The 20332-nt window shown below is 36.5% G+C and overlaps 5 protein-coding genes across 5 annotated transcripts in view; 2 read left to right on the forward strand and 3 right to left on the reverse strand.

Annotated features, from left to right (window-relative positions):
• LOC115238399 (elongation factor-like GTPase 1) overlaps positions 1 to 13748 on the forward strand; it is a 46996-nt gene extending 33248 nt beyond the window's left edge. Inside the window, exons 4-5 of the mRNA XM_029812181.1 lie at positions 12538 to 12725; positions 13011 to 13748. Coding sequence (XP_029668041.1) covers positions 12538 to 12725; positions 13011 to 13199 — 377 coding nt within the window. The 3' untranslated portion in view covers positions 13200 to 13748. The remainder of the gene's footprint in view (positions 1 to 12537; positions 12726 to 13010) is intronic.
• LOC115238403 (protein giant-lens) lies at positions 4940 to 11582 on the reverse strand. Its single transcript, XM_029812185.1, has 4 exons — positions 10451 to 11582; positions 6613 to 6833; positions 6196 to 6367; positions 4940 to 6005 (listed from the first exon to the last, which is right to left on the reverse strand). Exons 1-4 carry the CDS (start codon positions 10703 to 10705, stop codon positions 5760 to 5762), a joined length of 894 nt encoding a protein of 297 aa, XP_029668045.1. The 5' UTR covers positions 10706 to 11582; the 3' UTR covers positions 4940 to 5759.
• On the reverse strand, positions 13448 to 15456 carry LOC115238400 (serum response factor-binding protein 1). The gene is made up of 2 exons (XM_029812182.1): positions 15160 to 15456; positions 13448 to 15037 (listed from the first exon to the last, which is right to left on the reverse strand). The coding sequence occupies exons 1-2, from the start codon at positions 15184 to 15186 to the stop codon at positions 13859 to 13861; spliced, it is 1206 nt and encodes a 401-aa protein (XP_029668042.1). The 5' UTR covers positions 15187 to 15456; the 3' UTR covers positions 13448 to 13858.
• A 202-nt stretch (positions 15457 to 15658) lies between these two features.
• On the forward strand, positions 15659 to 17960 carry LOC115238404 (proteasome subunit alpha type-1). The gene is made up of 5 exons (XM_029812186.1): positions 15659 to 15816; positions 16335 to 16585; positions 16754 to 16913; positions 17007 to 17216; positions 17370 to 17960. The coding sequence occupies exons 1-5, from the start codon at positions 15814 to 15816 to the stop codon at positions 17577 to 17579; spliced, it is 834 nt and encodes a 277-aa protein (XP_029668046.1). The 5' UTR covers positions 15659 to 15813; the 3' UTR covers positions 17580 to 17960.
• Positions 17691 to 20307, reverse strand: LOC115238402 (lipoyl synthase, mitochondrial). Its single transcript, XM_029812184.1, has 6 exons — positions 20063 to 20307; positions 19609 to 19920; positions 19273 to 19429; positions 19128 to 19185; positions 18862 to 19017; positions 17691 to 18702 (listed from the first exon to the last, which is right to left on the reverse strand). The coding sequence occupies exons 1-6, from the start codon at positions 20123 to 20125 to the stop codon at positions 18336 to 18338; spliced, it is 1113 nt and encodes a 370-aa protein (XP_029668044.1). The 5' UTR covers positions 20126 to 20307; the 3' UTR covers positions 17691 to 18335.
• Positions 20308 to 20332: the final 25 nt, after the last annotated feature.

Below are 20332 nucleotides of genomic sequence, written 5' to 3' on the forward strand. Positions count from 1 at the left end.
GAATGCCGGCCGAAAGTGCGCGATTAGTGCTGGATATAAGTAAGTCCGAGAGGATCTCGTAAAATCTTTTTGCGTTCGCGTTTGCGTTTTATGTCCGCGCAATTCAAGTGACGCGACCGGGAAACAAAGGAAAACAGACCCGCGGCGATTCGCCGACGACGACGACGACGACGTAACTGTCTAACGGATCTTTGATTAAATTAGCTTAACATGTTATGGTCCTTTCCCTTGTCGTGGTTCATTGTAACGTAGTTACATCATTCGCCACAGTGAGATCGCCAATGATTGTGGTATGAAAGAAACGTATGTCATATGTTATGCTTTCTTCGAAATAATTCGAAAGACCGGCTTATACTCACAATTAGTTGTGTTGATTTATTTTTAGAAATATAAAATTGAAAGAGTAAGCCGAGAAACCAGTGTCTATCGCTAATGTAAAAGTAAAATGAGATTCCTTTCTCGAGAGTATACTTTGTTTCGCAGATGACTCGATGATAATAATGTATCATCCGCTCGTTCTAAAGAGAAAGGAAGCTAAAGAACAATATTCGCGATGAGAGAAGGCTCTCCGAGACTTTTTCGTATTTGAGATAAGACATTCAATGAAGAATACACCCACTGCCCCGATTCGCATCGGTAGTGCCGGCTGTTGGACATGTTCCGTAGATTATAACGGAAGTACGAAGAGCGAAAAGGCGATCGGAGAGAGAATGTTGCTTCTTCTAAAAAAAATATCTATCTAGTTTGCGTGGCGGAATTATCGATGTCGAATGAATATCATTCGCAAATAGAGCAAATAAAAAAAAAGACATATATCTTTTCAATTCTTTTTTAATTAAATTAATTCGTATATTTCACAATGTTGCGCGAATTTATCGCATTGATACGACAGTAAATATCATTTATAGAAATTTTACACCGGAAATACTTAGCGTCGTGGTGCAATCATCCTTTCATAGCTATAAAAAAATAAAACAATAGCAATTGTTTTATTATTGAAGCTCAATAAATTATATGATAAACATTATATAATAATAATATAAAATGATAGATATTATAATATATTGACTTTTATAGAAACTACAGAAAAATAAAAAGAGTATTATAAATTTATATAATACAGGTATATAATGAATAATATGTATGCGTTTTCAAAATGAGTAGATGTCAATTCTCGAACAATACTAAGTATAACGAGTCGTCGTGCGTGCGCGTGTATTAATATTTAAATTAAAAATATATGAGTTCGTACCTCGTGCAGCGAGTAAAGACAGACTGACCCTCGACCTTGACTTTCGTCCTCGCTTCGCTTCGACTGCGACCTCCGTAGCGACCTCGACCGCGATCCCTGATAGGAAAGAAGGAAGTTGTACTCCACTCGACAAGCTCCACTGACAAGCCGGTAGAGACCAATCGGTTTTACAACATCCAGCGTCTGCGGTCGATCTAGCACCTGCTGTCTTTCGGTCGATTCCCTCTTGAGAAATTCTGCAGCTTGTTCGCACTATAACGAATAATTGAATACGCGGGATATTCTGGACCGAACCGACACCCAAAATCGCGATGACAGTTCTAGTCTTGATAGCACCCGTGTTCACCCTCTTCCGCGTCCCTCGTTATTTCGAGATGAGCTGTGCCTGGCTGCTACCGTGAGTTTCTGCGCAGAGGCTGCGGTAGATGTGAAGATGAAGGAAACTCGCGAGATGTAAGATTGTTTCGGGGTTTGCGCCCGACTGCGGCCTCGCGTAGGACGCTCCGTGCCTATGAGTCCCCGCTAGTCCCACTTACCAACCAACCAGAAACTGCTCGGGTATACTCGGGAATCCTAAGCTGTGCATCTCCACCAATCCACCTTCCACTTCTTCCTCCGCTTTGCGTCTTGTTCACTTCGCATAGGGTTCGCGCACGTCCGAGATTTACTTGTGCTTTTCGTTCTTTCGGCGCAATGAAAGACGAGCGAACGAGTTTCGCAGCTGGGACCAAAATTGATTTCGCCAAGAACCTTTAATCAACCGCGAAGACATCTTATGATAGACTGTTGATTGATTTTAATAAATTATCAGGGAGAGGTTTGTCTTTTTTGTTTCTGCTAATTGGAGAAATTGATATCTAGATAAAAATTATTCTTAAATAGCTGTCAATTATTCCGCCTATTTGATCTGAAAAAAATCTAGATTATTATGCTGAGATTTATTACTATACTACAACTAAATTTGCGCGTGTCTCTTCACCTTTCCAATAAGCATTGTTTAAAATTATAACTTTCTGATTATTTTCTGTTTGAGAGAATTATATGAGAATTATTGATAAATAAATTTTTACATCTATAGATGAAAATTAACAATTATATCGACAGTATAAGAGGAGAAAGATAAATAGACAAATTTTCTTCTGATCTGATAAATCATGCAAAAAATATCACAAACATTAAGATAGGTATTACAATTATTTTAATTGACTTACTACATTAGAAAATAAACAAGAATTACGAGTTATCTTAAAAAGCTTATTTTAGAAAATCGAGCAATTTGTCGGCGTGTCGAACCATGTTGATTCTTGTAAATCTAATGCTTACAGCGGGAGATAATTCTCTTTATGAATTATACGCGAGAGAGCAAGCCTCGCCACTCAAAAAGGTGGTATTGCAACTACAACAAAAATTTTCTGGGTGCGCAAAATTAACTGAGGTACATAAATGATTAGCAAATACTGTGATATCGCATATGTTTCGCATTTAATCAATCTAAATGACAGAGACAGAATTTATATCGCGATTATTACTTCCCGTCTTGTCGATGGGCTCTCGCTTTATCGCGACTTTTTGATCGTAGACATGGTCGAGTAACACATTGAGTACATGGCCTTTCTCCAAAGATCGAATGCGTATTCTTCTTGACTTGGCGATGCATCTCGGTGAAAGTCTGCGACTATCTATATTAGACATGAGATTGATTTGACGTGGACGCTAATCATTGTCTGCGGTGCAACGTGAGGGAACTATTCGGTTACAATTTGCCCGTTGTTCCTCGTGAAGCAATAAGCAATGAGAAAGGCAAGAAATCAGATACTCGGCACGATACCGATATCGATTGTATTCTATTGGGGACATGGCACCCAGCTGACCACTGGGAATCGGAAAAACTGATCTGTTCTTTACGCCTAACTTTTTTACGCTCGAGCGCGGTCTTTGAAAAGAGGAACAAATAATGTAAAGAATTCTAAAAAGTGTGTCGACGAACAGCTTCAATCATGCGACGACGTGTTTTTTCGAGCGAGCATTTACACGAGGAGACGTAAAATTCAGCACAGAGAAGTTTGACTAATAAAATTTCCTTTAATGTCCATCCAATGCGAGAGTTGTGAAAACACGCGATGTCCGAATAAGTTTTCACTTGAAGAAAAATTCTCTTCATATTTATGAGAGAATTCGCTTTCTAAAATTTATACGAGTCCCAACGATAATGCTCCGTATATATACGATGGCGCGATTAAACGCGCAACTTTTACGGCAATTATCGCGGGTGATATATAATCGCTGTGTATTACAAACGATCGGATAGTTAGCGAGTAACTCATGGAAATTTATACGAAGATGAGATCAATTATTTTCATGGCAATTAATCACTGAAAAATACTTGAATGGACGGTACTTTTCTATTATGTTCTTGATTTTTATCTTAACTTTAATTTCACGTTAAATTAATTTCTTCACACTTGACTGCTTTTCTCATCAAATTTATTGAAAAGATGAAAAAATATGCATGAAGCTACTTGTGCGCGGTATCACGTTTATAATAAAAAATAAGAAATTAACAACTAATACAAAAAATATAATTTTGAAAAAATTATACTTATTTCAAATTTTGTAATACAACTCTGAAAATATATTCAATAGTTGAATCTGCAGATAAAAAAAGATTATTTTTTACGGATGTTTAAAGGAAGGGTGCTGCGATAGATCAATGTCTTTCGATTTAAACGTGTATCGCTGATGTCGAGTGATTTTGAACGATTGTCTAAATGAATCTCAGAAGTACATTTGTGTACGTTGGGCAAGAGAAGGCGATTCAATGATTCAAAGCAGTGAAGCGCAGTGCGGCGGTAACGGTGCCGTGCAGATGGTAACGTGCGAGTAGAGCATCCGCGAGCAGTCGCGGGTGATGGACCGTAACGTTCTCACAGATAACTCATGGCTTCCGATGGCGTTCATTCGCGTTCTGGTTATGTCAAGTTATCCGAAGATAACTCGATGGAGAACGAGAGAGCGATTTGTATTTCGAGAGGGGAGAGCGGCATTTCTTTGGAAAGCAATAGATATTTAAATTTATACATTTATAATGGCGCGTTATAATAATATTCTCAAGCATTGCTTTCCGGAGAGATATACACGATTATTTTACAAAAATTATAATTTAGTTTAATTAGTACCACTATTATAATATATATACACACAATTTTACATAATAGAAATTATAAAAAATTAGAATAATGCCAGATATACAGTGATGTTATTATACTGTTTATTATATTGTATATATATGGGAGTATACAGTAATTGATTGAAATAAAAAGTTATATAAGCTTTTGTCAAGATGGAACTGTCTAAACAACTCGGTCGTGTTTTGTATTGAAATATTTAATTGTTTCTAATAAGAAATGTTTTATTAAAATATACATGATTATTTATCGTTGAAAGCATTATCACAATCCTCTTTATCGACTTGCGGCGCAGATTGGAAATTCTACGATCAAAGATCGATAAATCTCTCGCTTCTCTTTATCATACATACATATAATATATTTTGCAAACTTTCCAAAGATTTATAAATTTTATTACAAAATTATTTATATCGTTAAATCCTCGTTCGTTTAACATAAAATATATGAAATAGAAAGATATCTCGGAAAAGGAAAGCTGGAGAAAGTAAAGCACAATATTGTCATATTTTTTATTAAGTTAATGTAAAATAACAAATATAACATCGAGAGAGTCTCATCCGAGTCGTCTTACAATGCTCTCCTCTTTCTCTCTCTCTCTCTCTCTCTCTACCATGTACAAATATACTCCTCGAATGGCATTTCGAGCATATCGGAGACAGATATATACAAGTTATATCGACTACAGTGATATTTAACTGCGATGTTTGTAATATTCTGCAAAGGGATATACAAAGTGGGTAGATAACACTAAAATGGAAAAACTCGTTGTTGCTACAAGAGATGTACAATAACATGATCAAGTTATTAATGAGAATAAAGCGAGAAAGATCCAAATATTATATTATACAAAATTGTATAGGTGGCACGCGCAATTTTCTTATCTCTATATACTTTTGTACATACTTTTTACATTTAATATTTTTCGCCAACGCGCCATTAAAGATGCTACATGGCACGGCATTGTACGGTTAATGATACATGATCAGTTGACAAATATATCAATTTCCTGTCGTCGTCGAGGCTTTCGGTGTCGTGTCGATGAACGAATTAAGCGCGCTTTATTCGCGAGGAAGAGTTGCCGCAAAGATTTTCAGATTATTATTGACATTATTAGGGCAACGTTGATACGACAACTGGCTAAATATGTGTTTGATTAATGCGTTTTTAAAAAAAAATACTAATACAATCATGATGCCACTTTTTACGAAAACGTGTAATTTAATTACGATACTGTAATGTCACGCGTGGCAAAAATCCCGAATCATCGACACCGCCGATATATTGTTGAGCGAAGGTATATGGATTCTCTACGATCCCCTCTAGATACCGTAGGTCGCTTTATCGAAGCTGTGGGCTGGTATGCAGTAACCGCTGTAAGTCTTGATTTCTAAGACACCGGCGTAGGATCTCGCCGGTGAGGAGCCAGGATCCGTGTGTCGTCGCGGGCATCGGTGTCCTCGGGGACATTGGCAAAGTGGCGAGGCATTCACCTCCTCGAGTTGCGAATTACGTCTCTTACGTACGGTGAACAGACGACAGGGCTCTTTATGCTGGCATCGTAATCTCTGAATCAAAACAAAGTATTTCTTTTAAAAGCAAGTTAATTTTGCTATTATATTAATTAACGTAGATACAGATATCTCGAAAATACACTTTTTCTCTCTCGACTTTAACAAAATTTTAGAAATTGCATTTCTCGAAATAAACGTGTTTCTCTTTCTATTTCTGCCGCGATATCTCGAATCGCTGACTTACGCTTTGCGGAGAGCAAGCGAAGGCGTAGATAAAGCCTTGATTTCCATCCGGTGATCTATGAGGTTGCCTACGAACTAGATACGGCACACTACCTGGCCGACATCGACAGTGAACTCGTTGTACAGTCGCGTTTGCTGGACCTCCTCCGGGTGCTAGGGTCCACGTAATGTCTCTGCAGTAAAAAAAAAATGGGGATATTTCCATTATGAACACGTATGATGGTCCGAAAAAAATATATTTATTTTTCATTACGAAGAAGGAACGTCAAGTTGCATATTTATAAATGTTTTTAAATTAAAAAATTAATTTTTTATAAAAATGTATAAAATAAAATAGTAAAAAAAAAAAATGTCAGGTACAATCGAGTAACAATTACGAGTAACGATCGAGGAGAATGCACGACGTGATCTAACTAACTTGAAGTAACGACAGATAGGAAGTCGTTTCACGGGTTCACAGAGCTTGTAGCGGCGCGTTTTATCGATGATCGTGTGTCCGTCGTCCTCGTGAAGACTGCTGGGGCAAGCACGGCCATTCGGACAACGACATTGTCTCTCGACCCACGGTGCACCATATAAATCCACCTTGCTACATACCTCGCTCCTGTCCGCGCACTCCGGTAATTCCTTCTCGCTATCCTGCGCAAACAAACAGATACTCGCGTCATGAATAAAGAAAGCGATTGATCGTTTTCGCGGAAAATCGTAAAGTGCTTTTTCCAATCGTGCGAAAAATTCTCGAATCGGTAGAGATACGTTGAATCAGCCGAAAAATCTCTATGTGTGTCCCGGAAATGTATTATCACGATTGATCGTATACGAAGAAACGCGTCTCGATAAATGATAACGGAATTATTATTAGAAGGGCGATTAAGATGGCAGTGATTGTACCGTTGCGTAATAATAAAACGTCTGAACTTGTGTCGCGCTATGGGACACGGCTAATGAAATAAACGAGACGATTGCGCACAGACTCGTAACTAAAGTATATCCGCTCTTTCCTGCGCCGGCGATACAAAGTCTGCTGTAACTGGACTATTTAGATGTTGCCAGTCCATTCATTGAGGCAATCGCGTACGTCCTGTCCGGCCTATCGTCATCGACGACATCAACTACCGTAAGGCGAGATATCTGTGTCGAAGTATGTGCGTTAAATTTTTCGCCAGATTCGATCTTTGCGATTTTTCATTTGACATTTGAACCNGAACCGCTCGATAAAAAAACACCCCCATTATTCGCGATGAGACTATTAGAACGATATCGAACATAATTTTATTTACATTATTCAATTTAGAAAATAATTTTCTTCCAATTAATCGATTCATCCTTCCACGTCTTCCCGGATATATTATGGTTTTATAAGGGGGGGAAAAAAAAAAAACCGCGAAAAGTCACGCGCATTTTCTGTTAACGCGATACATTTATCGAAGTGTGCGATAGTGCGTGAGCAAAAGTAGTTAAGCAACGTGCCATTCAACGAAGAAAAGGTTCGAGGAAATGGCCTTCCGCCGTTTTACCGTCGACTGTGAGCATTCGACTTTTTGCTATGACCATCCTCCCGTTCATCTCGTTTGTCTTTTTGTGGCTTCTACTACTTTACTATTGCTACTACTATTACTACGATCATCTCCGTCACGATACAACGGATCGCACGAGCAGCTTTTTACGAGGAAAATGCTCCTTGATCTCGTTCGCTTGGATATCCGTTCGCGCTAAAGTCTAGCCTACATCTGCGAATACCGTCAAGCGACAAACTACGCGATCGTTGAATAATTTTCCATTTGCTCACGAGATATTGTTTCGCCAATTTTTCATTGCCATTGTAGAAACATTTTTTTTTTTTTTTTTCACATTATAGCATTTTGTCTAATAAACTTATAAAAGAAAACATTTTTTAAACGCATAAATCTTTTAACATATAAAATATGATGCTTTCGAATTAGCATTACATTAGTATTACATATAGATAATGAATTTATTTGGACTCGATGCGTTAATTTTTTTTAAATCATCTCTATTCAAATGCGCTTAATCTATCTATTGAAAGGCAGGTAAATTTCAATTGTCGAAAAAGAGATGAAATGTCCAGAATATTTTAAAAGCACGCCTGTATAATCCATTTTAATCCATCCCGCCTTACTCGGATTTCAAGCGAGCTTCCGATCGTTAATCGCATTTCCCGTACGACGCATTTTCTACGCATCTCTTTATCCTACTTCCGTCGGTCCTAAGAGCGAAAGAAAAGACGAGCGTAACGAAAGGCGAAGGAAGTTTTTGAAGCTGATATAGCGGAACGGCGGGGATTCACACATACAGAGCGGTGGTAAACTAAAATGGGATAATAGAAGGACCGGAAGGGCGCCGTAAACCATCCGGAAGTTCTCACGCGTCTCTCGCTTCTCGCACGGCCGCAATGAAAATGACACCTGGCACTCGGGATGGACATGGACATACCACACGAAGGCAAAGGAGGAGAAAGAGACGGAGGTGGAGAAAGAGCGGGAGGTGGTGGTCGCCTAGAGGTACCGCGCGAGGACGACGAGAAGAGAAGAAGGGCGGCGCGCGAGACGAGGTGGAAGCTACGGAACAAAAAAGAGAAGAAAAGAGAGGCAGGAGACGCACGACGACGCAGGGAATCTGGTCGGATGGATGGATGACGTTAGTAAAAAGATTGCTCGTTCATCGTACCGTACAGCTATACCGGATGTTTCTAAGAGAGCTCGGAAATCTCGTGCCGATCGAAGATATAATGCAACTGGATGCTCGATATAATTAATCGTTGTAAAATTGCCATTCGTATCGTTGCGTGCATACTAAGAGACAATTATAATACAGAGTGAATCGTACGAACGAAAAGAATTTCTCGCGCAAAAATAAATCGAAAATGTACACTCCAATTTTTTTCGTACGAGATTTCGTTTTCGAGAAAATTATTAACTTTGAAAAGTTGATTCATGTTTGAATAATCTCTAGATTATTTTTGCATAAGAAATCACTTTCTTTTCGGTTCACTATACGTTCTCCGACCAATCCTGTATATGATTTATTTATGAATGGAGCGATCTGCGGGAAAGGGCTACTCTCCGGTCAAATCGCGCTTTCTAATTTATCCGGATAAGTTAAAAAGTAGATGTATAATTAGCTATGGAGAGAGAGAGAGAGAGAGAAAGGAGCAACAAATACAGAGAGAATACAATCAAAGAAGAGAAAAATTCTCAAGCACGAACATGCCAAGTGATTCTTATGGGATAACGACAAACCGGCGCGAAAGCCGCATGACTTTTGTCCGATATAAAGAGAGTATATGGAATTTTTTTTTTTTTTTTCTCCTCTCGATGTATGCACGCGCACACATAGACGCGTATCGTCATCCCCGCCATATCATTCCTGCGCACGTACTCTCGGCCCACGTGCGAACGTACCGTATCTACGATATATCGTACTTGGGTGTTGCGCTTATCCCCGCACGTGTAACCTACGTACCCCGTACATGCATACACGCACGTACGGGCGATACGTAGGTGTTTACAGCTACGACAGCAACAGGTTCGAGCATCGAGTGGGCGCCGCTCTTTGCTAACGGCTACGTTTCCCTCTCCCCGCGATACTTCCTGCGCGCTTGTAAGCGGACGATTTAGCTTCAAATCCTCGGAATGCTACCCGAGAGAATATATGAACTCGCATGTGTACGTTCTTACGGACACATGGTGTTAAATTTTCTGAAAATGCGAAGGAATGCGCCACTTGTGTCGAAGAAAAACATCGAAGATCGAGGGCAACCCGAAATTCGATCAAATTTAAGAAATAACGAAAAATATACGGTGCGAATAAATAACGCGAAATATATACTTTTGCCGCGACGTGTGTTTTGCCTACTCAATGCAAGACTCATTAATATTTAATCGCTTTGTAGACGATAATTTATTCGGAGAACTTGACGAATAATAATGCGATTCTAACAGAGTAAAATTGACTTAAAGAGACGCTAACGTATTTGATATAGGCATCTAATGTATGTTTTTGATTAATTGAAAAATATCGGAAGAAGAATACGCGAAGGTAGCGATAAAGGGACATTATACAAGAAATATAAATTGCGTTATTGCAGGCACACATATCGGTCAGATATTCTTTAATTTAACTGATAATATATATCTACACCTCCGTGACAAACTTATCTAGAGATAAATTATTAATATATAATTTAGGAAGATTAGAGAATTGAAAAAAAAAAAGTATATCGATAAGTGCCTTACCCCCACTTGGTAGAGCACCCTGGGCTCCTCATGCGTCAATCTGTGCCTTCTATTACGATTGATAAGATCGATCTCGAGCGTTGTATCGTCGAATTCTTGCAATTCGGCGAGATACTTGCTCTCGTCGAAGAGTAAATACTCGTTTAGGTAATCGTCGTGTTCGATCCTCTCGAGGAACTCGCATTTGCTCCGATGGACGATGCCGACGATCGTCAGCAGGATGTACAGCAGGTGCCGTATCGCTTTGCCAGTCATCTTGTCTCGTACGAGAGGAGTCAAATTCTTCTCAATAAAAAAAATCCCAGCGGTCGCTTGTTTGTGTCTTTCTTTCGTTCGTTCGGAGGGAAATTTATCGCGTTTTACTCGTGATTGGAAAATGGATTGGAGATGCGATAAAAAGGTTATTATTTGCGCAATGTGGCGTTCGAAATGAGCGAGGAGAAGAGAATCGAGGAAATACTCATAGTAAAAATATTCGCAGTAGAATAATCATAGAGATAAATTTAGAAAGCTCGTATAAACGTCGATAATTTGCTACTATTTGAAGTCCATTTTCGCGACTTTCAGACTTGAATTTTTATAATATCGGTTATCGAGAGAGAGAGAGAGAGAAAGAGAAGGGCCTTTCCCCGATGATAAATGACTTGAATGATTCCGCGATCGAGGGATATTAAAAAATAGGGAAGAATCTTTTGGATAAAAGATTGCGAAAAATGGCACGCGCAATTGGAATCTTCTTTCTCGAATATTTGTCGATGCTTCGTTCTCTAGAGTTATTTCAGCCGTTACAATTGGTCAACACAAACGTCACGTGTTTCTGTTTACCGTGACTCGAAATTCTCTCTTATCTTTCTCTTGCGTTCCACCACCGTTCGATTTCTAGAAACATGAAAGAGCGGTGCCCCGTGGCAATCTCGTGTGGTCCTCCTGTGGGCCGATAGAGCGTGTCGCGCACTCTCACTGAATTTTCCAATCGTTGCCCGAAATTATTCGTCGTATTTATCGATCGATGGATTTATTGTCCAACCGAGACTCCTTTCCATGGGGTTCTTACGTGTCCTCTCGAGAATGAAACGAGTAAAACGATCGCCGAGGTCGAGTGAAACGGAACGTCGGACGAGATCGACCTATGCGCGAAGGTATGCCGTCCGCTCGACTGGACTCTTAAAAGCCAGAAGTAAAGCATGAATGGACCCCCACCTCTTTTCCTTTGCCCTTCTCCCTCCTCCACCCTCCTTCTCTTCTCATTCTTGACTGCCTCTATCCCCTTCCCCCTCCCCATTCTTTCTCTTGCTCTTACGTCATCCCCACTACTACTCTCTATCCGGGGGCCTTTCTATCTCTCCTCTCCGAACGTTTTCATCGTCGCCGTTTTCTTGGGACATGTCGTCGTTGCCGCGTTTGTCCTTGTATCGCATCCTCTCTTCTACGACGCTCCCCGGCAACGTATCAGCGTTTTACTTTTTTTCCAGAGTCGAGTTTGCATTCGCGCGCGCGGTCTGTTTTGCCGCAATTTACTACGCTCCGCGTAGCTTTTTGTGCATCGGTGTCCGTGGTTTCCTTTCCTCTTCCCTCGTAAGCCAGTTTTTCATCCATGATTCCCTCCCTTTCTATTTGCGCGTATTCGATCAAACTTTAATCTTCAAGTCCGTTCTTTTCTTGCAATTCCAAACATTTCTCATTTCGCATCTATGTATCTTTTCAATACGATAAATCATTAATTCTAGAAGCAAACTATATCGAATATGTCGATGAATATTTTACCGAAAATATCATTACATTTCGATACATTTTTATTCACGATGGTTTATCGCTCGAGATCCTTATTAAGGTATTCGCGATCCCTTTGTATCGCATATTCTTGAGAAATAGGCTTAAACCAAAATATCTTATACAAACTTATATAAAAGCGATAATAGCATAAGTTTTGGCTATCGTTATTTGGGGAATGGAAAAAAATATTGTACGAGGAATACTATAAAGAATTGCTAAAACAGTACACATTCAATATTAGAGACTATTCATTACGATATCGTTCGTCCTGAGAAAACAAAGATAAAAATTTACGATGATTATTCTTGTTGCAGGAAAATTGTACGCCGTGTTCGGTAAGAGGCAAGGTCGCATCGTATTTACGGAAAGTGCTTACGGTTTTGGTGGACAATTCAGAGTTTTGGCCACCCTACCGGTTCTGGAAAGTTTCCACCTTGCGAGAGAACTGCGGACGCAAACGTCTGGATTGGCCAGTCCGCAACTAGTTTTTAGTCATTGGGAGGTACATAAAAGCTGTCGAGTATATCTTTTGTATCTACCGCGCCTCATCTTGTTACGCAGTAAAATGTTCTTGGAAAAAAAAGTGGAAATATATAGAATTTTGACGTCCTCTTTTCAAATATTTTGTTATCTTTAATCTTAAAAAAAAAAAATAAATAAATAAAAGGTCGAAATTTTTAGTTTGAAGTCGAAGAGAGATGTTTTTCCTATTTCTTTCTTTTTTTTTTTTTTTTTGCTAATTTTAATTTGTATTAACACTAATCATTTAAATATTTTTGTGATACAGGTTATCGAGCAGGATCCTTACTGGGTGCCATCTACGGAGGAAGAATATCTCCATTTCGGCGAAAAAGCGGACAGCGATAATCGAGCTAAATGCTACATGGACACAGTTCGTCGAAGGAAAGGCTTGTCTGTAGACTCCCAGCTAGTTCCGCACGCCGAGAAACAACGCACTCTTTCGAAAAACAAGTGATGCGAAATTTCTTTGCGCGATTATCACGTTCGGAAAATGCATTTACTCCAAATCCACCTGCTCGTGGAGACTCGATTATCTTATTATAATCATTAAATTTTCTATCTGTGGAGGTATATAATTAGAATGCAAATGTACATGAGAAGAAAAGAATGATGTTTGCTTCTCTTCCTTCGTTATACATTGTAAAGATTAAATATTAATTAGCTAAGCAATGTTAAATTTTGTTAATGAGAGAAGAAAATTAGGTATTAAACCGAATATTTTCTTTATTTAATTGCTTAAATTCATATTTTTATTCGCCTTTATTCGTTTGACTAAATATTATTTCCAAATACGTTGTTACATCTATAACATATTTTGCATAATGCAGGATATGTTGAATGAAAATGTATATCGACTAACACACAACTGTATCTTGTATAACAAACATTATAAATTATTTATAAAGTAAAAAAAACATCTTAATATCATAGAACGTTTGTATAAATTACATTAAATAAATGTACATATGTAAACATTTGTCAAAATAATTGCAGGCATATATCATAAATTTGCAATGCACTCTCAATACAAAGTCCTTGGTCAATTCTTTAAAGTTTTTTTGTTATTATAATTTTACAGAACTGTTACTATTATAAATTATTACAGATGTTAATCTAATCATCGGTAAATACAATTTTTTTTCCTTGAAATTGTTGGCTCATGACTTTCTGTTCTTTTCTTTTAGCCAACCAAGAGGGATGCAAATCAGTATCTTTTTCTTTGTTATTGACATCATTTGAATTACTCTTATTTATACTCTTATTAATTTTGTCAGATGCTCTATTATTTAATCGCTTAACAGAAGGTTGTTTATCTTGATATCTTTTATGGAAATTTGAATCGTTTTTGTACTTTATATTTTGCTTTTTAGCTCCGTTACTTGATTGGAATGTTTTTACTCGTGTATTATGTTCGTGAGATTTTACATATGATGTCGAGGCACTAATACTACTCGTCTGAGAATCTTGATTATCTCCCGTAATGAAAAAATCATCGTATATTTTTGCTTGTTCAGTTGTGGAATCTGGAGTTTTGATAGACATCTCCACATTTTTGCTAGATTCTTGTTCCTCTAAGAGTTGGGTAAATTTTTTTACAGTAGCTTCTTTTGTAACACTACATGATTTAATTACATTTGGTTGCTTATGTACAACTGTATCCTCCAATGTATCATCTTCTAACTTTAACACTTTTTCTTTTTTCAGAAGTGTATTATCCTCATTCAATGATTTCTCACATTCATCCAAATTATTTGCGGCTTCAAGTAATTCGGTACTGCATGTTTCTTCATTTTTAGATTTATATTGAGACTGTTTAATGTTTTTACAAGAATTAATTTTTTGTTGCTCTAAACTTTCATTCTGAGATTGAGGATCTTCTTTTAAAGACTTTTTAGTTTTTGCAATACCTTTGTTCTTTAACTTAACATTTTTCTTCTTTTCTTCTACTAAATATCTTTTACAGTCTGGGAACTTCTCCTTAAATTGCATTAGTCTTCTGTACAAAGTTTTATAATATGCAACTCTTGCTATTACACGATCGCTATGACTTAAAGACTCATCTTGTAATATTGTAGTCAAATCTCTTTCATTTATGATACCAAACTTGGAAATATCATCGTCTTTAATTACTTTCAATGCATAAATTTCAGCGAAAAGTTTATCAGCTTTCTTTTTACATTTTTCCTGTTGCGTTTCATTTCCATGTCTGTTTCGTAAGAGTTTAGCTTCTCTGATAAGCTTATTCACTATACAAACTCGTGCTTGACGAACCGTATGTCGCAGCAGAACAATCTAAAAATATTACAAGAATAAATTACGAAATGAATAATACATCTCTGTAGCAATGACAATTGTAAACAGATCGCGCGCGCTTTATTTATTCGTATTATAAATCATATATATATATATCTCACCTCGTTATTTATTTCAACCTTTGCCATTTGGAGTTAAGAAAACAAATTTCTCTACAGCGAAAATCACTTAATAATCATTTAGCGTAGGAGTAAATATCTAAATAAGTATTGAGCTTTTCCTTTTCTTCTTACCGATATCTATCTCTTCAATATCACACTTCTAAATAAATAATTAATTACAACCTCAAAAAAATTGTTTCAAATGCTCCTTTCAAAGAGTCTACAAGACTACAAGAAAGATGGAAACCATGAACCATGAACCTCCGTCGATTTGCCATGAGCTACGGATTTTTTTATATGGGAGCGTTCCATTTGATCAAGTTGTGATTGACCACAGCCATTCACAGCGATTGGTGCTTAGAGTTTTCCACTAGATCAGGTCAGCCAATCAGAAGATCCTGTGTTGAAATGGCCAATTGACAACGTGGATGCCACTCTTTCATGCGCATATCCAAACGAGCCTTCACGTTATCGTTCTTCATGAATATGAGTCAATAGTGACAGGACGTATCTATAGCTATAATGCTGGATGACTGTTGATTTACGAAAGCCAAGCCGCGAGTATTCTGGAATTGTGTGAAATAATTTTGCAACTAATATATATTGCTCTCTTATTATCTGCAACCTCACGATTAAGAGAAACGGCTTATAAAAATGGTAGGTACTTGATTGATTTCCATTTTTAATAAATTTTATATATATTTAATTATATCGTAAAGAAAACTTATAAATCTTAAAGTCTTGTAATTGTGTGGTTATGTATGACTTTATGTCAATAGAAATGAGTAGAAATAATAATAATTAAAGACATGTAACTTTTTTTCTGTAATTCTTATTTTATAAATCAAAAAACGAGAGTATTACATGTATGCTTTTACTTTATTTTATTGATATTGAAAAGATGAATAAAAGAAAAGAAGCTAAATATCATGCAATAGATCATACAAATATAAAATAAAATAAACATTCTTATAGTAAGAGAAAGACAAAAATTGTAGGCTGTTTTTGGAAATTACTGCCAGCATCCTCATTTGACATTTGATGAACATTAAGAATGACAATGCGCTGACAATATTGCCATGAATTACAGAATACAATTATAATATAATATTCAATTAATTTGTGAAATTATTTAAATAAAATTTATAAATTTATTAACACTGTGTATTTTTTAGTTCCGCAATCAGTATGACAGCGATGTAACAGTATGGAGTCCGCAAGGACGTCTACATCAAGTGGAATATGCCATGGAAGCTGTAAAATTGGGATCAGCCACTGTAGGTCTCAAGAATAAAACACATGCTGTTCTTATTGCATTGAAAAGAGCAACGTCGGAATTATCGGCTCACCAGAAGAAGATCATACCGATAGACAAGCATATGGGGATTAGTATCTCAGGTTTAACTGCTGATGCAAGAATATTGAGGTACTATCTACTATTTATTATTTATTTTGCTTACTAGTTCTTGTCAAATCTTTTTATTATATAATATGTGAGGCATACAATAGGAAAAGATCTGCTCTTTTGATACTTCTTTGTCATATATATTTCGTTATCTCACAATTTACAATAATAAATTGTTGTTGCTTATAGCCGTTATATGCGAACCGAATGCTTGAATTATAAGTATGCTCATGACGATACATTACCTGTGAGTCGTTTAATCACATCTCTGGGAAATAAAATGCAGACATGCACGCAGAGATACGACAGACGCCCGTTCGGTGTCGGTTTACTCGTCGGAGGATACGATGTAAGAATTTATTGAAAATTATATTAATGTTTGCACAATTTATACATTATATGCCAAATATTATGTTTCTCTAATGATAATTATCCTTGACAGGATCAAGGCCCACATATATATCAGACATGTCCATCGGCGAATTATTTCGATTGTAAAGCAATGGCTATAGGATCTCGCTCTCAAAGTGCGAGAACGTACTTGGAGAAACATCTGAATGAATTTTTATCGTGCGATCTTGACGAGTTAGTAAAGCATGGCCTTAGAGCGTTACGCGACACCTTACCTAATGAAGTTGATCTGTCAGTGAAGGTAAACTTCTCGCCTAGTTTCTAATGTAAATCTTTTAATATATCGCAAAACTTGTAAATAATCTATAATAAGCAACTTTAATCTTGCCAATATTACTTTTTTTTTTTTTATATATATATATATATGTCAAATCTCGCTAATTATACGTTTCAGAACGTATCAATTGGGATAGTAGGAAAGGATTATGATTTCACGATTCTCGACGAAGCCACAACAGCCACCTATTTGTCTGAAATCGAAGGAGATGACAAACGCGGAAGACCTGCAGAGCAAGTTGTGCAAGATGATAGACCTCCGCAAGATCCGCCTGCCGACGACGCCCCACAAGATCCTCAAGTAGCCATTGCCATGGATACAGATTAAACGATAATATAAAAATTAAACAATATATACAAAATTTATCCTATACAATTTATATATAAAAATTAAAGCACATTTTATGCTTAAATATCTGTGTTTGGTAACAATAATTAATCCGATAAAATATTTATTATCAGTCTATTTACATAGTAAAATGTTTTAAATCTGTTTACGATTAAATTAAGATACGATATTTTTAATAATGTAGCTTTTGTCCTGGGTATCGATCATTTTACTTTTTCCTTAAAGCGTAAATGTGAAGAGTGAAAAATATTATCATTGAAATTAATGGCAAAATTTTTCATTTTTCACGGTTCCGCTCTAGAGAAAAAGTTACATGACTGATACTTTGGATTAACGTCCTGACAAATATACATAGTATTCGCTTCAGTATCGTATCCTTGTATGTACATTGAAGTTGTCTTCAATTGCTAATTACATTCGTTTTTCTACTACACATATTTACAATATAAACAATTAATAAATAAATTAAATAACTTAATTTAGCACATTTACAATTAATCGTAAATATTCAATTTTATAAATTTGAGACACGCCGTTCTATAATCGATCGTATCTGAAAAATTCTTTAAAAAATTATATACGAGAAGAAAAATAAGAGAAAACTTTCTACTAAATTATATATATAAAAATCCAAAGCTATATACATATTTACTAAAACATTACATAACCGAATGCCATAAGAAAAAAGAGAATTTAAACTTATTTTTTACACGACTATATTTTATTCTTTTTTCACTATGCAGTTTGGTCATTTATCTGTTGCTTCTTCCGTTTTTTCAATATATTTGTTAAGAAATATTCTCCAGCTTTATACGATGACCGCACTAATGGACCGCTAGCGGTATACAAGAAACCTAATTGATTCCCTGCACTTTCCCATGCTTTAAATCTCTCGGGCGTTACATATTCGATGACCTTTAAATGCCTTTTAGTGGGCTGCATGTATTGTCCCAATGTTAGAGCATCCACACCAACATCTCTTAGGTCCCGCATTACTTGTTCAATTTCCTCATCGGTCTCACCAAGGCCCAACATTATCGATGATTTTGTGATTAAATCGGGATTGAACTTTTTAGCCGCTTTTAATACGGCCAGTGACTGCCTATACATAGTAAATAATATATTTTTTTTTAATCTGAATTAATAAATGCGTATAATATTAATAAACACACTTATGAAACTATACATTATATGTAATACAATAGTTTTATGTGTACTATATTATTGTATTATATGTAATGATAAATTACAGTAAATATACCTATATTGAGCGCGTCTATCTCGAACGAAGGGAGTTAAACGCTCCACAGTTTCGATATTATGTGCAAACACATCTAGATTGGAATTTACAATCGTAGCAACGCAATCCTCGTTCCCTCTGAAGTCTGGCACCAGGCATTCTACTAGAATATTACTTCTGTCCAAAGAAATGAATAAAATATATTTACAATATGATATCTAAGCACAAGCCACTTTTTTATTTTACACAAGCAAATATTTAAAAAATAGAAATGACAGGTAAATTACCTATTTTTTATTTCCTTAACAGTGGATGCGATATGACTGGCCCCACCATCCTTTAAATCTAAAATAATTAATATGTATTAAATGACCTATATAATGGTATAATTTAAATATGCAATCTAGAGAAAGGCCTATGTAACAAACTAACCATCACGATCCACAGATGTTAGAACAATATAGTCCACACCCCAGTCTGTTATTGCGCTAGCAGTATTGATCGGTTCCTCTGCATCTAATGGTGGTGGTGTTCGTGCAGTTTTAACGGAACAGAAACGACAACCACGGGTGCATGTGTCTCCCATTAACTAAATAATCAATTATTTTATCTTTAATAAGATTTTTCTTCATTTCGTATAAGTTTAAAATTTATTCGATGCTATTCATATCAAAGTAATTCAATCTGTATATTATATCATTATTTTGGGATAATTCAAATTCTCTCGAAACTTTTCAACCATGAAAGTTAAACATTTATCGTACAAACCATGATGGTAGCGGTTGCTATACCATGAGTACCTCCACCCCAACATTCTCCAATGTTTGGACATCTGGCTTCCTCGCAGACCGTGCTCAGCCGTAATTGTCTTAATTGTGCTTTTATTTTACTATAACTTTTGCCTATAGGTATTTCTGTTTTCAGCCATGGTGGTAGCCTCAGTCGTCCTGACTCACCCTTTTCCAATTTTAACTTTCCATCGTACTCTTCAACAGTATCTTTTAGAAAGTCCTCGAATTGTGGACCATCTTCTAGTTTTTTTGAAAATGTTTTATTGCTTTCAGTCGAAGCTCGTGCACACTGTAATAAGGCATTTTCATATATTAGATGCAAGCTCTTACATAACTCTATATTGCGACAAATAATAAAATATTTAAAAATTGTAGAAATATTAGCTCTACTGTAATCTTTTCATAAATAAAGACAAATCGTTAAAATTTACCGTCAGATGAAAGTGACAGCTGACAGAGCACTTTGGATTCGCGATGCCGAATATTCGTAACATCTTTGATATAAATTTTGAAACGATTTATCAGAGCTCAAGCTCAGAAACAATCAGTCGATATCCATGTGTTTTGATACAATGGGTCATAGGTCACGAGTTATTCCATTTAAATTTAACTTAACCTTGATAACCCTGCTTTCAGAGTTGCGTTCAAAAATCTACTCATGGAAATAGGGTAGCATATCGACCAATGAGACTTTACTTCTG

Source organism: Formica exsecta, unplaced genomic scaffold, assembly GCF_003651465.1.
Source record: "Formica exsecta isolate Colony F162 unplaced genomic scaffold, ASM365146v1 scaffold333, whole genome shotgun sequence".
Lineage (NCBI taxonomy): Eukaryota > Metazoa > Arthropoda > Insecta > Hymenoptera > Formicidae > Formica > Formica exsecta.

Bases quoted from the DNA above. Each gene is read 5' to 3' on its own strand.
- LOC115238402 (XM_029812184.1), bottom strand. From the start codon at position 20,125: ATGTTACGAATATTCGGCATCGCGAATCCAAAGTGCTCTGTCAGCTGT. The intron at 19,921-20,062 runs GTAAATTTTAAC...GCCTTATTACAG, and splicing joins GCTGTCACTTTCATCTGACG to TGTGCACGAGCTTCGACTGA. The intron at 19,186-19,272 runs GTTAGTTTGTTA...TAATTATTTTAG, and splicing joins AACATCTGTGGATCGTGATG to ATTTAAAGGATGGTGGGGCC.
- LOC115238400 (XM_029812182.1), bottom strand. From the start codon at position 15,186: ATGGCAAAGGTTGAAATAAATAACGAG. The intron at 15,038-15,159 runs GTGAGATATATA...TAATATTTTTAG, and splicing joins AGGTTGAAATAAATAACGAG to ATTGTTCTGCTGCGACATAC.
- LOC115238403 (XM_029812185.1), bottom strand. From the start codon at position 10,705: ATGACTGGCAAAGCGATACGGCACCTGCTGTACATCCTGCTGACGATC. The intron at 6,368-6,612 runs GTTAGTTAGATC...TTTTTACTGCAG, and splicing joins CCTATCTGTCGTTACTTCAA to AGACATTACGTGGACCCTAG. The intron at 6,006-6,195 runs GTAAGTCAGCGA...GTTTTGATTCAG, and splicing joins TCGCTTGCTCTCCGCAAAGC to AGATTACGATGCCAGCATAA.
- LOC115238404 (XM_029812186.1), top strand. The intron at 16,914-17,006 runs GTAAGAATTTAT...TATCCTTGACAG, and splicing joins TACTCGTCGGAGGATACGAT to GATCAAGGCCCACATATATA. The intron at 17,217-17,369 runs GTAAACTTCTCG...TATACGTTTCAG, and splicing joins AAGTTGATCTGTCAGTGAAG to AACGTATCAATTGGGATAGT.